An 18,488-nucleotide genomic window follows, 5' to 3' on the forward strand; every position below is an offset into this window, starting at 1 on the left:
TTATGTCTAAGAAAACTAAATTGTATTAATCTTCGGTTGTGACAAGACAACAGAGCCAGTGGGATCATCATATGTCAAATAAGATGATAGAACACTTTTGGAATCAAGAATTAAATATCTCCTTTATTTGCTACTTTATTTTCAGACTTAGTCATTATCTTAGAAAAGTAGTATTTGTTTGAACAAACACTTTCTTATCTATTGACTATGGGATGGTCCACCCCTAATCACATAGAATAGCTAACAAACCATGGTTAATAGTTCTATCTTTTCTTAAGATTTTGATTAGGTCATCCATGAATCTACTAATGATTTACATTAAGTATACAACCATTACATCATTTTGAAATTGTATTATCATAGAAGGAATTAGGCAATGACTAGTAACTAATCATCAACATGCAACTCAAAATTTCTGGGGAGGTAAGTTTGGATATAATTCAAAAAACAATTTAATGATCTTTGAACTGCATATCTACTAACTATTTCTCCACCCCTATCAGTTCGCAAGATCTTTAACCACTTACCTTAATGGTATTAACCATTGCTAGAAATTAATGAAATTTTTCAAACATTTCAAATTTCTTTGCAAAAAGGTATAATCTAGAGTTATCGTTTTAAGAATACAACGAAAAACTCATATCCACCCCTGAATGTACATCCATCTTCAAATGAGATGAACTACTTTCAGTTGATATAGGCATATGAACTCTTTGCAAAGATTGATCTTGTCAAATCCACTATGAACAAGATACAAACGCCATAGATTAAAAAAATGTGGTAGTGTCTTTTGATGACTTAGGTTTAGTTACATCAAAGAATTTTTAGAATAGTGCAAGTGGATCCTGGTCACAGAATACCTAACTCATATTCCATACAGTTTGAATCCATTAATAGAAGATGGATATTAAACCCTTGTGAAGGTGTAACTGTATTGCATCCTGGAATTAGAAATATAAGAAAATTTCTGTTTGGAATCTAAAATTAAAGTCAAAGACTTAAATTTATACCAAATATTATGGGTAATTCTATCTTGGACCACCACTACTAATTTAACTCTAAGTCTGATTTGCCCATACAAGTAGGAGATTTCTAAGATTGAGGATTTATATCATTTTGGGATAGAATTTCGGGAATATAATCATATGCGTCATTTAATTTCTTAAGAGAAAATATAATGACATGAAATGATTTATAGACCATTCATCCAATGATATGTTATTAAGCTAATTCGAAATGAATAAGCTAAGAGGAATTAGGATAATTTCGTTGTTTAAATAAGAATCCAACGATGCTTCGATTAGCGAAAGTCAAAGTAATTTATTTATATAATCTTCTTGTTTCATATCGTAAAAATACTAGTCTAAGGTGTCATCAATTGATGAACAGCTAGATGTCGCATATACAATATTTATCTTTCGAGATCTAACACTATTATGTATGTCTAATGGTGAAAATCCACTAGAGATTTGTCTCATTAGATAAACAAAACAAGTTGGACCAACAATGAAGATTCGAAATTAAACTACAATTTAATAACAGAAAATAACATGGTTCAATATAAATTCATACACAATTCAGAAATTATTAAACATATAGCAAGTAGGAATGACCAGTGAAAATACTAAAACATACAATCCTAAATAATTTCCAAGGTTTCCAACAAACTGGTACAGTGTCCCGGTAGGCGAGAGTCAAAGTATCATTCATTGAATAGAGTTGTCAGCTCATCTAAAATAGAAACCATTCTAGCAACCTTTTATTCGATCAAAATAAGAATCCAACGTTGTCCCGGTAGGCGAGAGTCAAGGTTATTCTCATTTTATGAGCTTCCACCATTGTTTCATGTTTTATAAGTTTATCTCTAAGTAGTCACCGTAGGGGAGAGTCTAATAGAGACGAAAACTTACAAAATACTTATCAAATGAGATCTTACGGTGTTAAATGCGTTCAACAAATAACCATCCATAGGGGGACGAAGTTTAGCGTCTCGAGGTTATATTGAAAACATTTAACTATTGTAAGACCAACAATGGAGATCGAATATCTTAATAATAATAAAGCTCATTATTTAAAGTGAGTTGTATTTTCTTTGATTCTCTTTATTTATTCTATTTATTTTAAATATATATTTATTTAATTAAAATTTCCAATTTAGAATGAAAAATTCTAAATATAAATTTAATTTAATATTTATAAATTTTACTTAGATTGATATGAAAATAATATGAATTATTTCCATCTTAGTAATAATTTCCAATAAATATTTAGAAAAATATTCAATTTAAGTTGTTACAAATTAATTTACAACTCAAATTTTATTTTCTATAAATATAAATTGCATTTCAAAAAATTAAAGTATTTAAGAATACAATTTTCGAAAAATGCATGTTAAAATAAAAAAATAAATCCTGGAAAAATTATTCTAATTTAATGTTGGCCCAAAATTAATTAATAAAATTAATTTACAACCAAAAAATATAATTTTCCTATTTTATTAAATATGCATAAGAAAAATTTCAAATATTTAAGTATGATGATGAAAATCAACTTAAATATTAATTTTCTATTTAATTAAATACACTAGAAAAATACTTCAAGCAAAAATATCACCTATCTAGATTTTCCTTTGACTAATTAATTAAATTTCTAATAAAATATATTTTACTTCATTTATTTTAATTTAATAGATAAATGAAAAAAATCATTGATTTAAGTTGCTCCAAAATTAAAATAAATAATTTACAACTTTAATCTATTTTTCAAATAAAATTCGAAATTCCAGCATTTAAGTAATGCAATTTCGAAATTTGATTAATAAAATAAAGAAAAAATATATTTTGAAAATTATTTAAATTTAGTTGAAAAATAAATTTCAACTAAAAATAATTTTCTATTTAATTAAGTGTCATGAAAAAGAAATATTTAAGTATCATAATGAAAATCAACTTAGATATTTAATTTTCAAATTAATTAAATGTATGAAATTCAAGAAATAAATAATTAAGTGTAGAGAAGGCTTAATTATTAATTTCTAGTTTAATACTAGAAAAAAATATACTTAAAATAAATTGTACCAAAATTAATCATATAAATAATTAATTTCACAATGTATAATATTTTCCTATTTAATATTAGAAATAATAAGTAGTCTAGAAATAACTATCTAGAAAATCTCTTATTTGAGTAAGTATTTTTTCCACAAAATTTGAAAAAATATCTAATTTAAGTTGTATTAGAAAAAATCTAGAACTTAAATATTTTCGAATTTAAATTTAATTAAATATTAAAAAATATTCCATTTTAAGTTAATATTAAAAAAGATATTAACTTAAAAATATCTAAAATATTCCATTTTAAGTTAATATTCGAAAAGATATTAACTTAAAAAAAAAATATCTAAAGAATCTTAATAACCAATGCCTAAAATTCCTCAACTTAATTTTGAAATTTTAAATCAAAAGATATTCAGATTTAAGTTGATTAGTTGTAGATAACTAAATATCAACTTAAATAGGAATATTTAATGAAAAATTTAAATTAAGCTTCAGAAAGAATCTAGATGGTTATAATTTTATATTTAATTAAATACAAGAAAATACATATAGTTTAGCTTAGAATAAAGAATTCTTTAAACTATAATTTTCTTAAATTAATTTCAAAATAAATGAAATTAATTATGTTGCTAATCAATTTTATTAGGTTAAACTAGTTTAATTAACCTAGTACAGTCATTCAAATCAGGCAAATGGGCCTTCACAATTGGGGTAGTTCATGTGAGGGGGTGCTGTGTTCAGTATGTCGTACCCACTTCTATGGCTCCCAACTCTCACACAAGGCCCAAAAGAGAGGAATTTAACCTTAAAATGAACAACTGTTATTAATTTATAGGCCCAAAAACTAAATGGGCCTAAATAAAATCTATCAAGAACTATGACATTTTATTTAGCAACAACAACCTATATGCATCTATAATGAAATTAAACACATAGGCTCACACAGGCACACTTTGGATGGGTCCTATCATGTTGCTAGGTCATACACAGATGAAAGAAGATTGTAAATATACCTGTTACAAATTATTTACTTGACCAAGGGAGCCATCAGATCATTAGATCTGGCAAAAAGTAACCATGGCTATTTGCAATCAAGTAATAATAGGTTTTGAAAACTTACAAACAAGCTAAAACACATACTCTTGCAACAAGGTTAGCTGGATAGTTGGATGTAGGATTTATTTAATTTTAAATAAATAATTTCAAAAAAATTTATTAAAGAAAAAAAATATTTTCGAAAAAATTTAAAAAATTAAAAAAAAAATTCGAAATTTAAAAAAAAAAATATTTAAAATTAAACCTACAATTTTGAAAAATTAAGTTTCAACCAACCTAAATATCATTTCAAAATTTGCTAACTACTTTTAAAAATTAAATGTTATTTTATAAATAAAAATTAAATAAAAAATTAAAAAAAGATAAATGAATATCTTTTTTCAGATTTTAAATGTAATTTAAATAAATAAAATAACAAAATTTAAAAGTTAGCAAAATATCTTACATCTTTTTAAAATTACATGATTATAGTTATCTTATTTTAAATTTAAATAAGGTCAAATTATTTAAAAAAAAAAGATTTAATTTAAAATATTTAAAATCTGACCTTAAATTTAAAAATAAGATAAGATATAATCAAATTTAAAAATAAGATAGATTATTAAGCAAAAAAGATAGATACTAACTATTTTCAAATTCAAATTACACTAATATCTTGAATTAAATTTAAAAAATATTAAATTAATTCATAATGATAATTAGAATTGAATTAGGAATAGTAATAGTATAAATACAGAACTACACAAAAAATCGAAAGTTAATTCCATGAAAAAGCATGAAAAAACGAAGAAAAACGAAAAAATTGTGAGCTGTACGGACAGTATGCCAAGCATACTGTCATACTGTCCATGGGCGCACTTGGGGCTGCGTGGGCATGAAACGTAGGCGCAGGGGGCTGCTTGCAGCCTCTCCGCGCGCGCACGTGGTGCAGCGACACAACCCGATTTTTCTGAAACTTCAAAAAATCATAACTAATTCAAATTAAATCAAAATTGAGTTCTGTAAAAGAGTAACTTGCTTAATTTTTTTCATACTATCCAATAAAAATAATTCCAGAAACAGATATTCAATTATTTTTCACGAAAATTCACAAACATCAATCAATCATCAAATAACACTCAATACAACATGATACCATCCAAAAACATCAAACAATCATTTTAAAGTCCAAATTTCTTGCAAGTAAATCAATTACCATGGCTCTGAGGCCATTTGTTGGAAATTTATTTTACCAGGATCTTAGATCTACTCACAAGTATGTTTATTAACACCCTAAATATGAACTTTCTAAAACGATGAAATAAACACGTATAAAATTTAGGAAACCTTACATTGGGTGCAGCGGAACATAATGACTCCTTCCGTTAAGATATCTAGCCCTTTATTCCTTTCTGTAGCAGAGCATTATCAATATCTGAACCTGGATCTCTTTCTCTGAATCTTTGATGTTGAAACTCCTTCTTGCTGAAAGTCTTTCTTCACGATCTTCCTCACTATGGTTGAGGTATCACTTGCTGTGTGTGGGCACTACTCATACACTAAGTATTTCAAAATCTCAATGAGGAAGAGAGAGAGAGTGGGTTCGGCCAAAGACAGGGAGAGAGAAGACTCAGTTTTTTCTGAATGAACAAGTAGAAAATTTAAGTGTGTAATTTTCCTGAAGCCTTCACTATCTATTTATAGCGTTCCACTAGGGTTAGGTTTGAATTATTTGGCATTAGAATAATGAAAATATCAGTTTATTCAAACCAAGTGGCCGGTCATGTACAGTAATGGGCCTTACTTGGATTTTACAGTTTTCTCAATTCTGCATCTCATTTTCTCAAAAACGCTAATTTTCAAATTCAACCATTTAAATGCCAATTCTAACTATTTAATAACTATAAATAATTATTAAATAATATTGTCATTTATCATATTTATTAATTGAACCATACAAAGTATCATATTAACAAATATGCCCCTAATAACTCTTTCTTTACAATTTCGCCCTTACTTAGTGAAAAATTCACAAATAGACATAGTCTAATTTGAGAATTATAATTGATTAATCAAAACCAATTACATGAGTCTTACAAGCAATATTATCTCAACTAGTGCGAGGACCATGGGTCTATACAACCGAGCTTCCAATAAGTAGATCAAGAATTTATTACTAAAATTCACTAACTTATTAATTCTTCGTTGAATCCACGCATAGAGCTTAGAATTGCACTCTTAGTTATATAGAATGCTCTATATGTTCCACCATATAGACGCATCATCAGTTATCCATTGTTATAATCCTAATGTGATCAATGATCCTCTATATGAATGATCTACACTGTAAAGGGATTAGATTATCGTTACACCCTACAATGTATTTATTCCTTAAAACACTTGACCCCGTATAAATGATATTTCAGCTTATGTGAAATGAGTACTCCACCATTTATGTTCGTTTGGTCAAGCTCGAAGGAGATCATCCTTTGCTTACTATTCGCCAGATAGAAGCTACAGATTCCATGTTTATGCTAGCGCTCCCACTCAATTGCACTACCGTGTTCCCAAAATGTACGTATCACCCTGAACTAAAAGTAGACTTAACTAACAAATCAAAGAACACGAATAGCCTTTCAAGATTGAGCCTAATCATAACAGGATTAAGAACATTTGATCTAGGATCAACTAGGCGATATTGACTTGAATAGATATTACAGTAAGTTTAATAAATCTAAGTCAAAGTTCAATATCGGTCTCTTCCAATGCATACTCCATGCATCCAACCTGCGCTTTACTTTAACCAATGCTCTGGAAAGAACATAGCACTTCTCCAAATGCAAGTAAACTCTGTTGTAGATTATCATATGAGTAAAACCCTATGTCTGATAAATCTAGGAAACTTTATTCACATAGTCATGTTTACTTTCCAATGTGTTGACGGCACAATAAACAGGATCAAGTATGTGAAAAGGGTTTCAGATGAATTTATACATTATGTACATATAATCATGAAATAAATCATGTGAACCATGCAACATTAAATGTTATTTCTGATCTATATTAATAAGTAAATCTGATTATATTGAAATGAGTTTTATTTAGGGCATAAAACCCAACAATAAGATAGTTAGCTAGATATTTATATAAGACCCCCTAGATTCTAGATACTTCACAGCCTATTTGTTGGGCTTTCAGGGCCCAATTCATAGCCCATTCTTGATGTGCACGTGTAGGTGTTGGGTTTTATGCCCTAAATAAAACTCATTTCAATATAATCAGACTTACTTATTAATATAGATCAGAAATAACATTTAATGTTGCATGGTTCATATGATTTATTTCATGATTATATGTACATAATGTATGAATTCATCTGAAACCCTTTTCACATACTTGATCCTGTTTATTGTGTCGTCAACACATTGGAAAGTAAACATGACTATGTGAATAAAGTTTCCTAGATTTATCAGGCATAGGGTTTTATTGATATGATAATCTACAACAGAGTTTACTTGCATTTGGAGAAGTGCTATGTTCTTTCCAGAGCATTGGTTAAAGTAAAGCTCAGGTTGGATGCATGGAGTATGCATCGGAAGGGACCGATATAGAACTTTGACTTAGATTTATTAAACTTACCGTAATATCTATTCAAGTCAATATCGCCTAGTTGATCCTAGATCAAATGATCTTAATCCTGTTATGATTAGGCTCAATCTCAAAAGGCTATTCGTGTTCTTTGATTTGTTAGTTAAGCCTACTTTTAGGTCAGGGTGATACGTACATTTGGGGAACACGGTAGTGCAATTGAGTGGGAGCGCTAACATAAACATGGAATCTATAGCTTCTATCTGGCGAATAGTAAGCAAAGGATGATCTCCTTCGAGCTTGACAAACGAAAATAAATGGTGGAGATCTCATTTCACATAAGTTGAATATCATTTATACGGGGTTAAGTGTTTTAAGGATTAAATACATTGTAGGGTGTAACGGTAATCTAATCCCTTTACAGTGTAGATCATTCATATAGAGGATCATTGATCAAATTAGGATTATAACAATGGATAACTAATGATGTGTGTATATGGTGGAACATATAGAGCATTCTATATACTGAGAGTGCAATTCTAAGTTCTATGCGTGGATTCAACGAAGAATTAATAAGTTAGTGAATTTTAGTAATAAATTCTTAATCTACTTATTGGAAGCTCGGTTATATAGACCCATGGTCCCCGCACTAGTTGAGATAATATTGCTTTTAAGACTCATGTAATTGGTTTTGATTAATCAATTATAATTCTCAAATTAGACTATGTCTATTTGTGAAATTTTCACTAAGTAAGGGCAAAATTGTAAAGAAAGAGTTTTAGGGGCATATTTGTTAATTATGATACTTTGTATGGTTCAATTAATAAATATGATAAATGACAATATTATTTAATAATTATTTATAGTTATTAAATAGTTAGAATTGGCATTTAAATGGTTGAATTTGAAAATTGGCGTTTTTGAGAAAATCAGATGCAGAAAAGATAAAACTGCAAAATTGCAAAAAGTGAGGCCTAAATCCATACAGATAGGGTTGGCCACTTTTGTAGGGTTTTCCCTCTGATATTTTCATTATTTTAATGCCAAATAATTCAAACCTAACCCTAGTGGAATGCTATAAATAGATAGTGAAGGCTTCAGGAAATTTACACACTAAACTTTTCTTCTGACTTTTCATTCAGAAAAAACTGAGCCTCTCTCTCTCCCTATCTTTGGCCGACCACTCCCTCTTTCTCTTCTTCCTAAAGATTTCGAAATTCCTAGTGTTAAAGTAGTGCCCACACACAGCAAGTGATACCTCAATCATAGTGAGGAAGATCGTGAAGAAAGACTTTCAGCAAGAAGGAGTTTCAGCACTAAAGAATCAGAGAAAGAGATCCAAGTTCAGATATTGATAATGCTCTGCTACAGAAAGGAATCAAGGGCTAGATATCTGAACGGAAGGAGTCATTATATTCCGCTGCACCCAATGTAAGGTTTCCTAAACTTTATATGTGTTTATTTCATCGTTTTAGAAAGTTCATATTTAGGGTGTTAATCAACATACTTGTGAGTAGATCTAAGATCCTGGTAAAATAATTTTCAACAGTAGGTGTGTCCTGTGAGACCCACTAAGCAATCCTTGGCTGACCATGGCCTTGTGTTGGCTAGGCTAGCCAGGGGTGGCTGACCAGCTTCCAAGAACGAGCTGGTTTGTCACTTGATCCCCGTTTGAGTGTCGAGGTCTTCATTGGTTTGGATGCTGACTTGGCCTTCCTTTTAGTGAACTGTACTACCACGTGGCAAAGATTCTGTCCCCTTAAGCATGCCATGTCATGAAGATAAAAATTGGGATAACAATTTATATCATCAAAAATTAGATATATTCAATATTTGCATATATCACTAAATTATATCTAATTATCAAATGTTATATTTAAAGATAAGTTTGTTTTAAGATTGTTACACAATATAATGGGACTAATATAATATTTGACATAAAATACAATTGATGTACATTTATTAATATGCTTAATTGTACTCTATACATCAATATATATATATAAAGGAATGTTTAAATAAATATGAGGTGGCATCACATAAATTTTTTATTGTATTATATCTTTTTTCTTATTTTTTACATTTTTAATTTATTTTTATACTTTTAATAGTGTGAGATTTCTTCTTTTGAAAAAAGTCCCACATAGTTTATAAACTATTGTGGGTGTTATATTTTTAAGTTATACATAGATGATTGAACTTTTACTTGAATTGCGCCAAAATTAATATTATTAATTTTTATATGAGTGATTAATAAATTTAATCTTGCTCAATTAATTATAATTTTTGTAAATGATAAATTTAATTTTGAATATTTTTTTAAATAAATACAATACATATTTTTTACACATATACTTAAATAAGTATGAGTGATAGTTTTATAGTTTTTATCTTTAAAACAAAGATAAGTTTAATTTGTTTGATGATATATTAATTTGATTTAGTTATTTTATTTATCATTTATTTAAAAATTTAATTATTATTCTTATTTTAATGATCTTTGAAGAATATTTTTTAATATTTTTCATATATATTTTACACTTCCAGTATTTCTCACTTGCTATAAATAATTATTTTAAATACTAATTTTAAAAATTATGTAAACGTAATCATAAAATAATTATGAATATATATAAGTCTAAATAATATTTTTTTATCGCTCATCTTTAAAGAATTAATTAGTTCGATTTAATTATTTTATTTATGCATTTGCTTATAAAAAAAATAAATATATATATAGAAATAGATATAAAAGAAAGTTTAAACAAAGGTGAGACGACATCCTATAAATCAAATGATACATAAAAAATTGAAAGAGTTATTTAATTGTTAATTGCACAAGTAGTAGTAGGTAGTAAATAAAATTATGATGCATGAAATTATATATTTACCATACTTATAAAAATAAAAAGCTAAAATTTAATATTTATACATATTAATTATTTTTTTTTATTGAAATAGCACATTATTTAAGATATAATTATATTTTTTTTTCATATAAATTTTAACTATAATGTTCTTAAACAAATACTCAAAGTGTAGTCTATTTTTGTTTTAATAAAAAGAGATCAGGTAGTAATAATATCTATATTTCCTTTATATTATTATTTTATATTTTATCAGTTTTACTATTTTGTACTTCTAGTCTTTCATTAAAATTCTTTTATATTGTTAATTTTTATTTAACTGTAATTTTATATAAAAATTTAATAAATTATTCAACTATTTATATATAATAAAGCTTCATAGATTTTTTTGAGTCGTCTCTCAACTACTTTATTTATTTATTTTTTCTTTTTTTAGGAAAAAAAAAGAAAATAATCTTTTAAATAAAAAAACTACACCATCAATCACAAGCTCAGTTTATTAAAGAGGAAAGTAAACTCTATACCCTTTTTATATTGTCCTCTTTTATTTTTACCCTCTTTTTTAAAGTCTATCATTTTTACCTTTATTTTAAACATTGTACCAATTATGCCACTGTCATTCAAGATACTCTCCATGTGACTCTCTTATGTCAGGGTATTTTGGGTACAATACATATAAAAAGCGGTATGTTTCAAATAAATATAAAATTAGAGGTAAATTTGATTAATTGATTAATAAAAGGAGTATTTTTCAGCTTACCCCTTTATTAAACTTATAAACTTATAATTTGGTATTTTAAAATTACCAAATTATGTTTCTAATAACTTGAAGAATGTTACTTTATTTAAAAAATACACATCAAAATGTTATATTTTTGATTATATCACAATTAGTAAAAAAAAAATCAAATTTTAAAAAAAAATTACAAAAATTTGGCAACACCGCGCAAGGCGCGGCTTAGTTCTCTAGTTTTATAATAAGATAAAGAAAAATTAACTGTGATTGCAATTTCTATTGGCGAATGTCTAAGGCCTGTGTAGCAAACAATTTTCTTAAAATGAATTTTTCTTCTGAAAAGTAATAAGGCACACCACCTTTTACTTTGGCGAACTAATCTTCTCTCGTTTTCAAAAGCGTCTGTCTTCCAAAATACAACTAAAAATGTAATAAGGCACACTAACTTTTACTTTGGAAACTAAATATGTCTGAATTCTATGACACTGTGATAACCAAGAAATTTTATAACATTAATAACTTATCTTCAAAAAAATACTTAATTGATTAATGATATAAACTTGTTCATGAATAAGTTTCGGTGTAAATTACAGTTAAAGTCTTAAACTATATTTATAACATTTGAAGTTTATCATTTTTACTTTAAAAATATGTGGGATTGAAACCACTTCAATTTTATTCAAAAATAATGTTAATAAAGTCAACTTTTTCCAACAGAGTATATATGGTATTTTTATATAGAGCATAGCTATTAGGCACCACTTGTCTCGTTGCGATTGGCTAGCGATACTCCCTAAAAGCTATTATATTAAATTATATGGGACCCGATACTTAGTTGGACCAATAGCGATATTGACACATAAGAGGGTGCTAGGCACCGCTAGTGTCCTTTAGCATTTCTCTTTTATATAATATGATGTTAAATTTAAATTATACTAAAATATTATATATTTAGGTGTTTATAAAAGTCAATACCACTATAATTTGATAAGGTGCATGGGTTCTTTCTTAAAATTAATTGGCAATGAGATGCGTAGCCCATGCATCTTATGTATGTTATTTATTTCAATACATTATCAATGTGGAACTCTCTAACACTCCCCTCAGAATAGCTATTTTTTTCTTCATTAATCTTGCACAGCTCGATCACAAGTGATTCATTTGACCAGAGTAACATCCCCGAATCACAAGCGGTTCTTTTGGCTCGTCTTTTTAGACCGGTTTTTAGATTTTGTTCGAATACTCATTAGAGTTTATTTTAGATTTGATATCATATTAGAATTTGATAAGATGCAAGGAGTTCTATCTCAAAACCAATTGATAATAAAAGAAGTAACTCATACATTTTATGTGTGGTATTTAGTTTCAACCTAATATCAATCCAAACCCTCTAACATAACTTGCTACCACTCTTTTAACACCATGATTGTAATTTGAAATTTGGATTAACGCAAGCTCCTGGATTAAATTAAGAAAAAAAAAACTTTCTGCATAGATTTTTGCTCACTAATAGCGCAATGTAACGTTGTAAGATTGGAACACTAGATCAGACATTCAGAAACAATTCTTCAAGAAAAAAAACATTTAGAAACACCGACGACAGTCAGATGTCGTCAGAGAACGGCGAACCATTGCCAAATACAATTCAAAACTTAAACATTCCAAGTTTTCAAATCTCCCCGAATGAATAATTGATTAATTAGCAGACAAATAAAGTTCACAGATTTATAAATATATATAATTTTTGTTTTTTTTTTAGAAACCATATAGAAGTACAAAAGAGAATGTAGTAGGAGTTGCATCAGTCCAGCAAAAGATAAATGGTTGAAGATGCATTCAGCGGCCCTTTGCGTAAAAATTGTGTTATCATAGTAACTATGTCGCTTGAGCATTGTGCCACCCCTTCGTGCATGGAGGAATGGTGATGAACTCATCGAATTCCTTGACATGAATGTCACAGCACTTCCACTGTCAAAAATTACAAGATGTTATCACTATTATACATGTATATAAAATGTTAGACTAAGATTTTCTTTCTTTTTTTTTTCTTTTGTTTATGCATATAGATTATATACGCACCCCTCTCACTCGGTCGTGGAAAATAGCAGGCCCTGGATGGTAACTGCATGCAGTTTCATGATTATCTTTCTCTTTGAAAGTTTGACCACATCCTTTGTTTTTGCAGATTTGGGGTTCGTTTATATCAATAACCTTCTTTGCAGGAGCAGGAATAGTCTGAGCATCTGTATTGATTTTTGCCACGGAATCTGTGCCTGTAGGTTTTGGTTTAACGTATTTAGCCTGTGAACCTGAAAAAAAGAATGCAAAGGACATTGTGTTAATGAAAGTTAAGAGGAAGATAAATAAATAAAAAGCAACAGAATTGGGAAAGCCATGATGAGGAAGTGAGATTCAAAATTAATGAAGTTCTTTAGGTAGCGGAAGAGCGAGGAGACCTAGAGATAACTGGAAAGTCAATTGGACTCAAAAAGAATAGGCTCATTAAATCGAACATACAGCTTGAATGAATCTTTAGATTTGATTCATGTGAAACATCAAACAAACGAGAATGACACTAGAACAAATTTTGAAACATTGAAACTTAGACAATGTCTACTTTTCATTCCAGATCCAATTCATACTCAACATTCAAGTACAACATTCAGTAGCAAGAAAGTATGAACAGTGTTCAAATACTCAAAGAACAAATCATATAAACGAGATTACCATGATCTGAGCAGAAAAACCCTTGCCGGCATCTAGAGCAGGATTCTTTGGCTGATGCATTGATTGCTGGTGACGAAGTAGAAGGTGAAATAGAAATATTTGGTTTACGCACTGGCTTTGTTAGCACAGGTTTCTCAGTTGTGTGTTTACCTGTTTTACATCTTCATCAACAAATTATACAGCTTTAGGAAAACAGACAGTGAAATCTATACAAGTAAACTATATAAGAGTACTTCTCACTCCCACACACAAAGAAAGTAAAATGTACACAATGAAACCCAAAAAAGACTTTCCTGAATTAGGTTCTATTTTAAAAACGCTAGCTTTTAAGCAGTTCATAAACTAGATTCGTAATAAAACTATTCTTACCTTCATCCACAGTCAAAATCCAATGCAGGGAGGTCATAAAAAAAATCTAAAAGTAACTGAGAATAAAGTTGGGTCTTAAATAAAGGGAACAATTCTGTTTAAACCAGTACAGATAGGCAAACCTCAATTCTTTGTAGTGCAAATGAAAATCTATTGATTTACTCCTTTCTTCTTTTCATTTCATGTGATTACAGCAGTACATAATTATATGAAAAATTGTTGGGTAGTCATTGTTTTTAATCACTATGTATAAAGTTTTTTTCCCAATGATTTAGAAGGCTGAAATAAAGATCTTACCAACTTATTGCACGTGTGCTGTACAACATACTAATTTGAATCATGATATTAGCATCATAAACTATTTACAAAATTTGTAGGACTTCCTGTCAGTACATTTATATGTAGACAAGTAGAAAAAAAGATAAACAAAATTGCATTTTATTTAAATACTAAGAATATAGTGATTAAAAGCAATCCCTTACTATAGTGGTAGTATATGTATATGTATATACATATAATCATTTCACAGTACTGCAGCATTTATATAACAATTACAACCAAGCCCATGATAACTAACCCAATTACTGTTACAAACTTATGTTTATCTTCCCGTTGATAAAAAAGAAAACATTAATGCTTACCCAGGAATTTCTAAAAATAAAGAAAAATCATGACTTCTCTTCTTGCAGCAACTCCACTCTTTCATTCCGTCATGAAATAAAGGCTGGAAATTAATAAAACAAATAAGCAAAAGAAATTAGTGATTAAAAAAAAAAACCAGAAATATAATTCGAAAAGATGTAAACAACGGCGTAAGACTTACTCCCTAAATAAATTGTTGATGCCCAGGCCAAGCAAGTGTGTAGAAACCCCATCATGCAAAAGGCCATAATAACATATGATAACTTTAATTAAAAAGAAGAAGAAGAAGAAGAAGAAGCATAACCGAGAAAAAAAAACTTTAAAAGCAAAATATTGGGGTTGCCATGGCAATTAAGTTCAAGTATAATACAAAGATTAGAATTTTAATAGATAAGAGATCAAAGACAACCATGTATTTCAATTGGGTGTATGAAAAAGAGAGAAGAAAAAGCCTTTGAAGGCATGAAATTATTTGATGAAATAAAATAGAGAAAATAAAGAAAAATAAAAAACGGATGGACTGAAGAGAGAATACCGAATCATGGTATTGACAAGAACCTTCGGGATTATCGTCCTCGGAGAAAGTAGCGTCGCAGCCAATTCGCTGGCAGCGAACCCTAACAGGACCTTTACCCTCTTCCATAGTCTTTGTCTTTGAGAGTAGTGTTCGAATCTGCGTTCCTCGGAGTAAAACTCAGGACAACTCCACTCAAAGTGTTTTTTTTTAACCAAACTCCAACAAAGTTTAAAAGTGTAAGTGCAACTCTCTCTTTTTTTTTTTTTTTTTTTTTAAGGCTAATTAGTTATTTTTGCTCTCAACTTTGACATGTAATAAATCGTGTCACTGAATTTTTTTACCGTTTTTTCCGAACTATTGAGATTGTTATATTTAAGGACTTTTGTCTAATTTCATTCAATTTTACTGTTTCAGTAATTGTTTATGTACTAAATCATACCAAATCATGCCTCTCAAACTTTGATATGTACTAAATAATCTCCCTTGAACTTTCATTCATGTTAGAATTTTTTTACTGTAATTAGACAAAAGTCTTTGAGTTTAACAATCTCAATAGTTCGGGGAAATTTTTAACGGCCAAAAAAGTTCAGAGAGCACGATTTAGTACATGTCAAAGTTTGAGGAAAAATTACTAATTAGCCTTTTTTTTAATATTTATAGTAAACACTCATTTTTCTCCAAACTTTTTATTTATACTCTAATTAGAGAATAGATTCCCGCTTTGCCCAATTTTAATAATTTTTTTAAAATTTTACATTAAAAAAAGTTAATTTTCAATTACAAATAAAATCTTAAGTCTAATACTTTTTTATATCATTTTATAAATAATATAAAATTGGACGACTATTCAATGGTTACATTTTTATTGTAACCATCATGGTTACATTTTTCTTTGACCTATAATAGCAAGTTACTAGCAGGTAAACATTCATTTTTTAGAATTAATTAATTATAATTAGCTATTTTCTTAAAGTAAGTAATTAAATATTTAACAAGATCTCTTTTAGCAATTAATATTTATAAATAATTTTTTTATTTATATTTAAATCCCTACTCTAATTATTTTAACAATTAAGCCATTTAATTATAATATTTATAATAAAATTTTATTTTTTTTTACGAAAATTAAACTTCTTTTTACACAAATTAAAATTCTCTTCTTATAATAAATTTTTAAATAATTAATTATTTTTAAATGATATTTAATTATTTTGTTACAATTAGATGAACTAAGTATGAAGCCTTAAGCTAGTCAAACGATAACAAAATTTGTATATTTATCTATGAGAACACTTTAAAAAGAAAGTGACCACTTTTTATAGAGTTCAAATACTCCTTTGAGAACACTTTAAAAAGAAAGTGACCACTTTTTATAGAGTTCAAATACTCCTTTGAATATTTGAAAATTATCCACCAACTCCATGACTATCACAAAATATTTTATTGGATGTTTATGAACACAAATAAAAAGATCATACAACCAATTAGAACAAGAAATAAGTTGCAAAACAACTCCAAAATAGAGTTGTTATGTAACTGATGACGACATATCGTCTGATGCACACTATAGGCGCTTTTGTAGATTCTGAAAAAAGGGAAGAAGTCGCGAGCTACTTTAAATATTTAATTCTTCAATGAGTGTAGCGATTTTTTTTCGAGAAAATCCTTCAACTTATTTCACTTTTTACTTTTTAAATATTTTAATAAAAAAATTAAATAATTAAGTGTAATAATTTAAAATTAAAATTACAAGTATAATAAAATTTAAATTATAAAATTATATGTGTATAATTTAAAATTATAAAAAATTTTGCTATAAAATTTAAAATAATTTAAGTGAAAAAATAAATAAATTGCTAAAAGATCCTTATATAGTAATAAATAACAAAAAATTAATTAATAATTATAATTAATTTAGTTTTAAAATATAATTAATCTTAATTAAAATTTTATAAGGAAATAAAATATCAAGTTACTTTCAGGTTACAAGTTATTTATTATTTATTTTTATATAATTTCTAAATTAATCACAACTATTTAATAGTAATCCAATGGCTTAAAAAAATGTAACCATGATGGTTACAATAAAAATGTAACCATTAAAACCTCCTCCTATAAAATTATATAATATACTTATGTAAAATCTCTTTTATTTGTAACTAGCACAAATATTAATCATATACAATAAAAATAAAGAAAATTACCCATATAACATTTTTTAATTTTTTTTGTTTTCAAATTTACGGTTTGGGTCACTTCGAAATTTCTTCGATGATTGCTATGTGGATATTTACATAAATATGGTAATAAAAAATCTAGTTTACATAAATATTGTAAAGACCGCTTAGTTTAATTTGGAAATTAGCAGTTAATCACGTTTAATTATGAAATTATTTATAGCTATTTAAATAATTATTTATACTGTTATTATTGAATTCAGAGGTGCATTTTTATGTCATTTAGTAGTTTTCATAATTTTACATTTCCGGTGCCCGGTAACATGGAACTCGGTGTTTGGCTCAGTAAAATCACAACTTAGTATGTTAGTAGTTTGGGACGGTTTATTAGACATTGGGAATGTCGGGAATGGCCGAGAATTTAGAATTTCCCAAAAATACCCCTTTAGTGTGGTTTATGTGATTTTTAGTGTGAAGGGGCAAAATGGTCATTTTTCCCCATTGTTAGTTTGTCTTTTTTGTGGCTTAATAATTGAAAAATATTTGTTTATTTGGTTATTATTTTGGCTGAAGTAAAAGGGGGTTATGTGGCATTTCATTTTTATTTTTCAAACTTAGAAAAGTTACAAATTTTTCAAAGAACTCTCTCTCTTTTCCTCTCTCTCTTTTTCGGCCATTTGAGGCAGCAAGATAGTGGATTTTCTCTTGTGATTCTAGTGATTTTCAGCAAGTCTAGTGTGATCCTTGAAGAGGTATTTCTTGTCTAGCTTATTT

The 18,488-nt window shown here is 28.0% G+C and overlaps 1 protein-coding gene across 2 annotated transcripts; it reads right to left on the bottom strand.

Annotated features, from left to right (window-relative positions):
* Positions 1-12,894: 12,894 nt before the first annotated feature.
* On the bottom strand, positions 12,895-15,755 carry LOC115716870 (cysteine and histidine-rich domain-containing protein RAR1). 2 transcript variants are annotated; one of them, XM_030645780.2, is made up of 5 exons: positions 15,556-15,755; positions 15,020-15,102; positions 14,010-14,170; positions 13,362-13,591; positions 12,895-13,250 (listed from the first exon to the last, which is right to left on the bottom strand). In XM_030645780.2, exons 1-5 carry the CDS (start codon positions 15,661-15,663, stop codon positions 13,158-13,160), a joined length of 675 nt encoding a protein of 224 aa, XP_030501640.2. In that variant the 5' UTR covers positions 15,664-15,755; the 3' UTR covers positions 12,895-13,157. The 2 variants fall into 2 exon arrangements, with proteins under 2 accessions (XP_030501640.2, XP_060971801.1); XM_061115818.1 differs by lacking the exon at positions 15,556-15,755 and adding an exon at positions 15,202-15,497.
* Positions 15,756-18,488: the final 2,733 nt, after the last annotated feature.

This window comes from Cannabis sativa, chromosome 5 (genome assembly GCF_029168945.1).
Source record: "Cannabis sativa cultivar Pink pepper isolate KNU-18-1 chromosome 5, ASM2916894v1, whole genome shotgun sequence".
Classification (NCBI taxonomy): Eukaryota; Viridiplantae; Streptophyta; class Magnoliopsida; order Rosales; family Cannabaceae; genus Cannabis; species Cannabis sativa.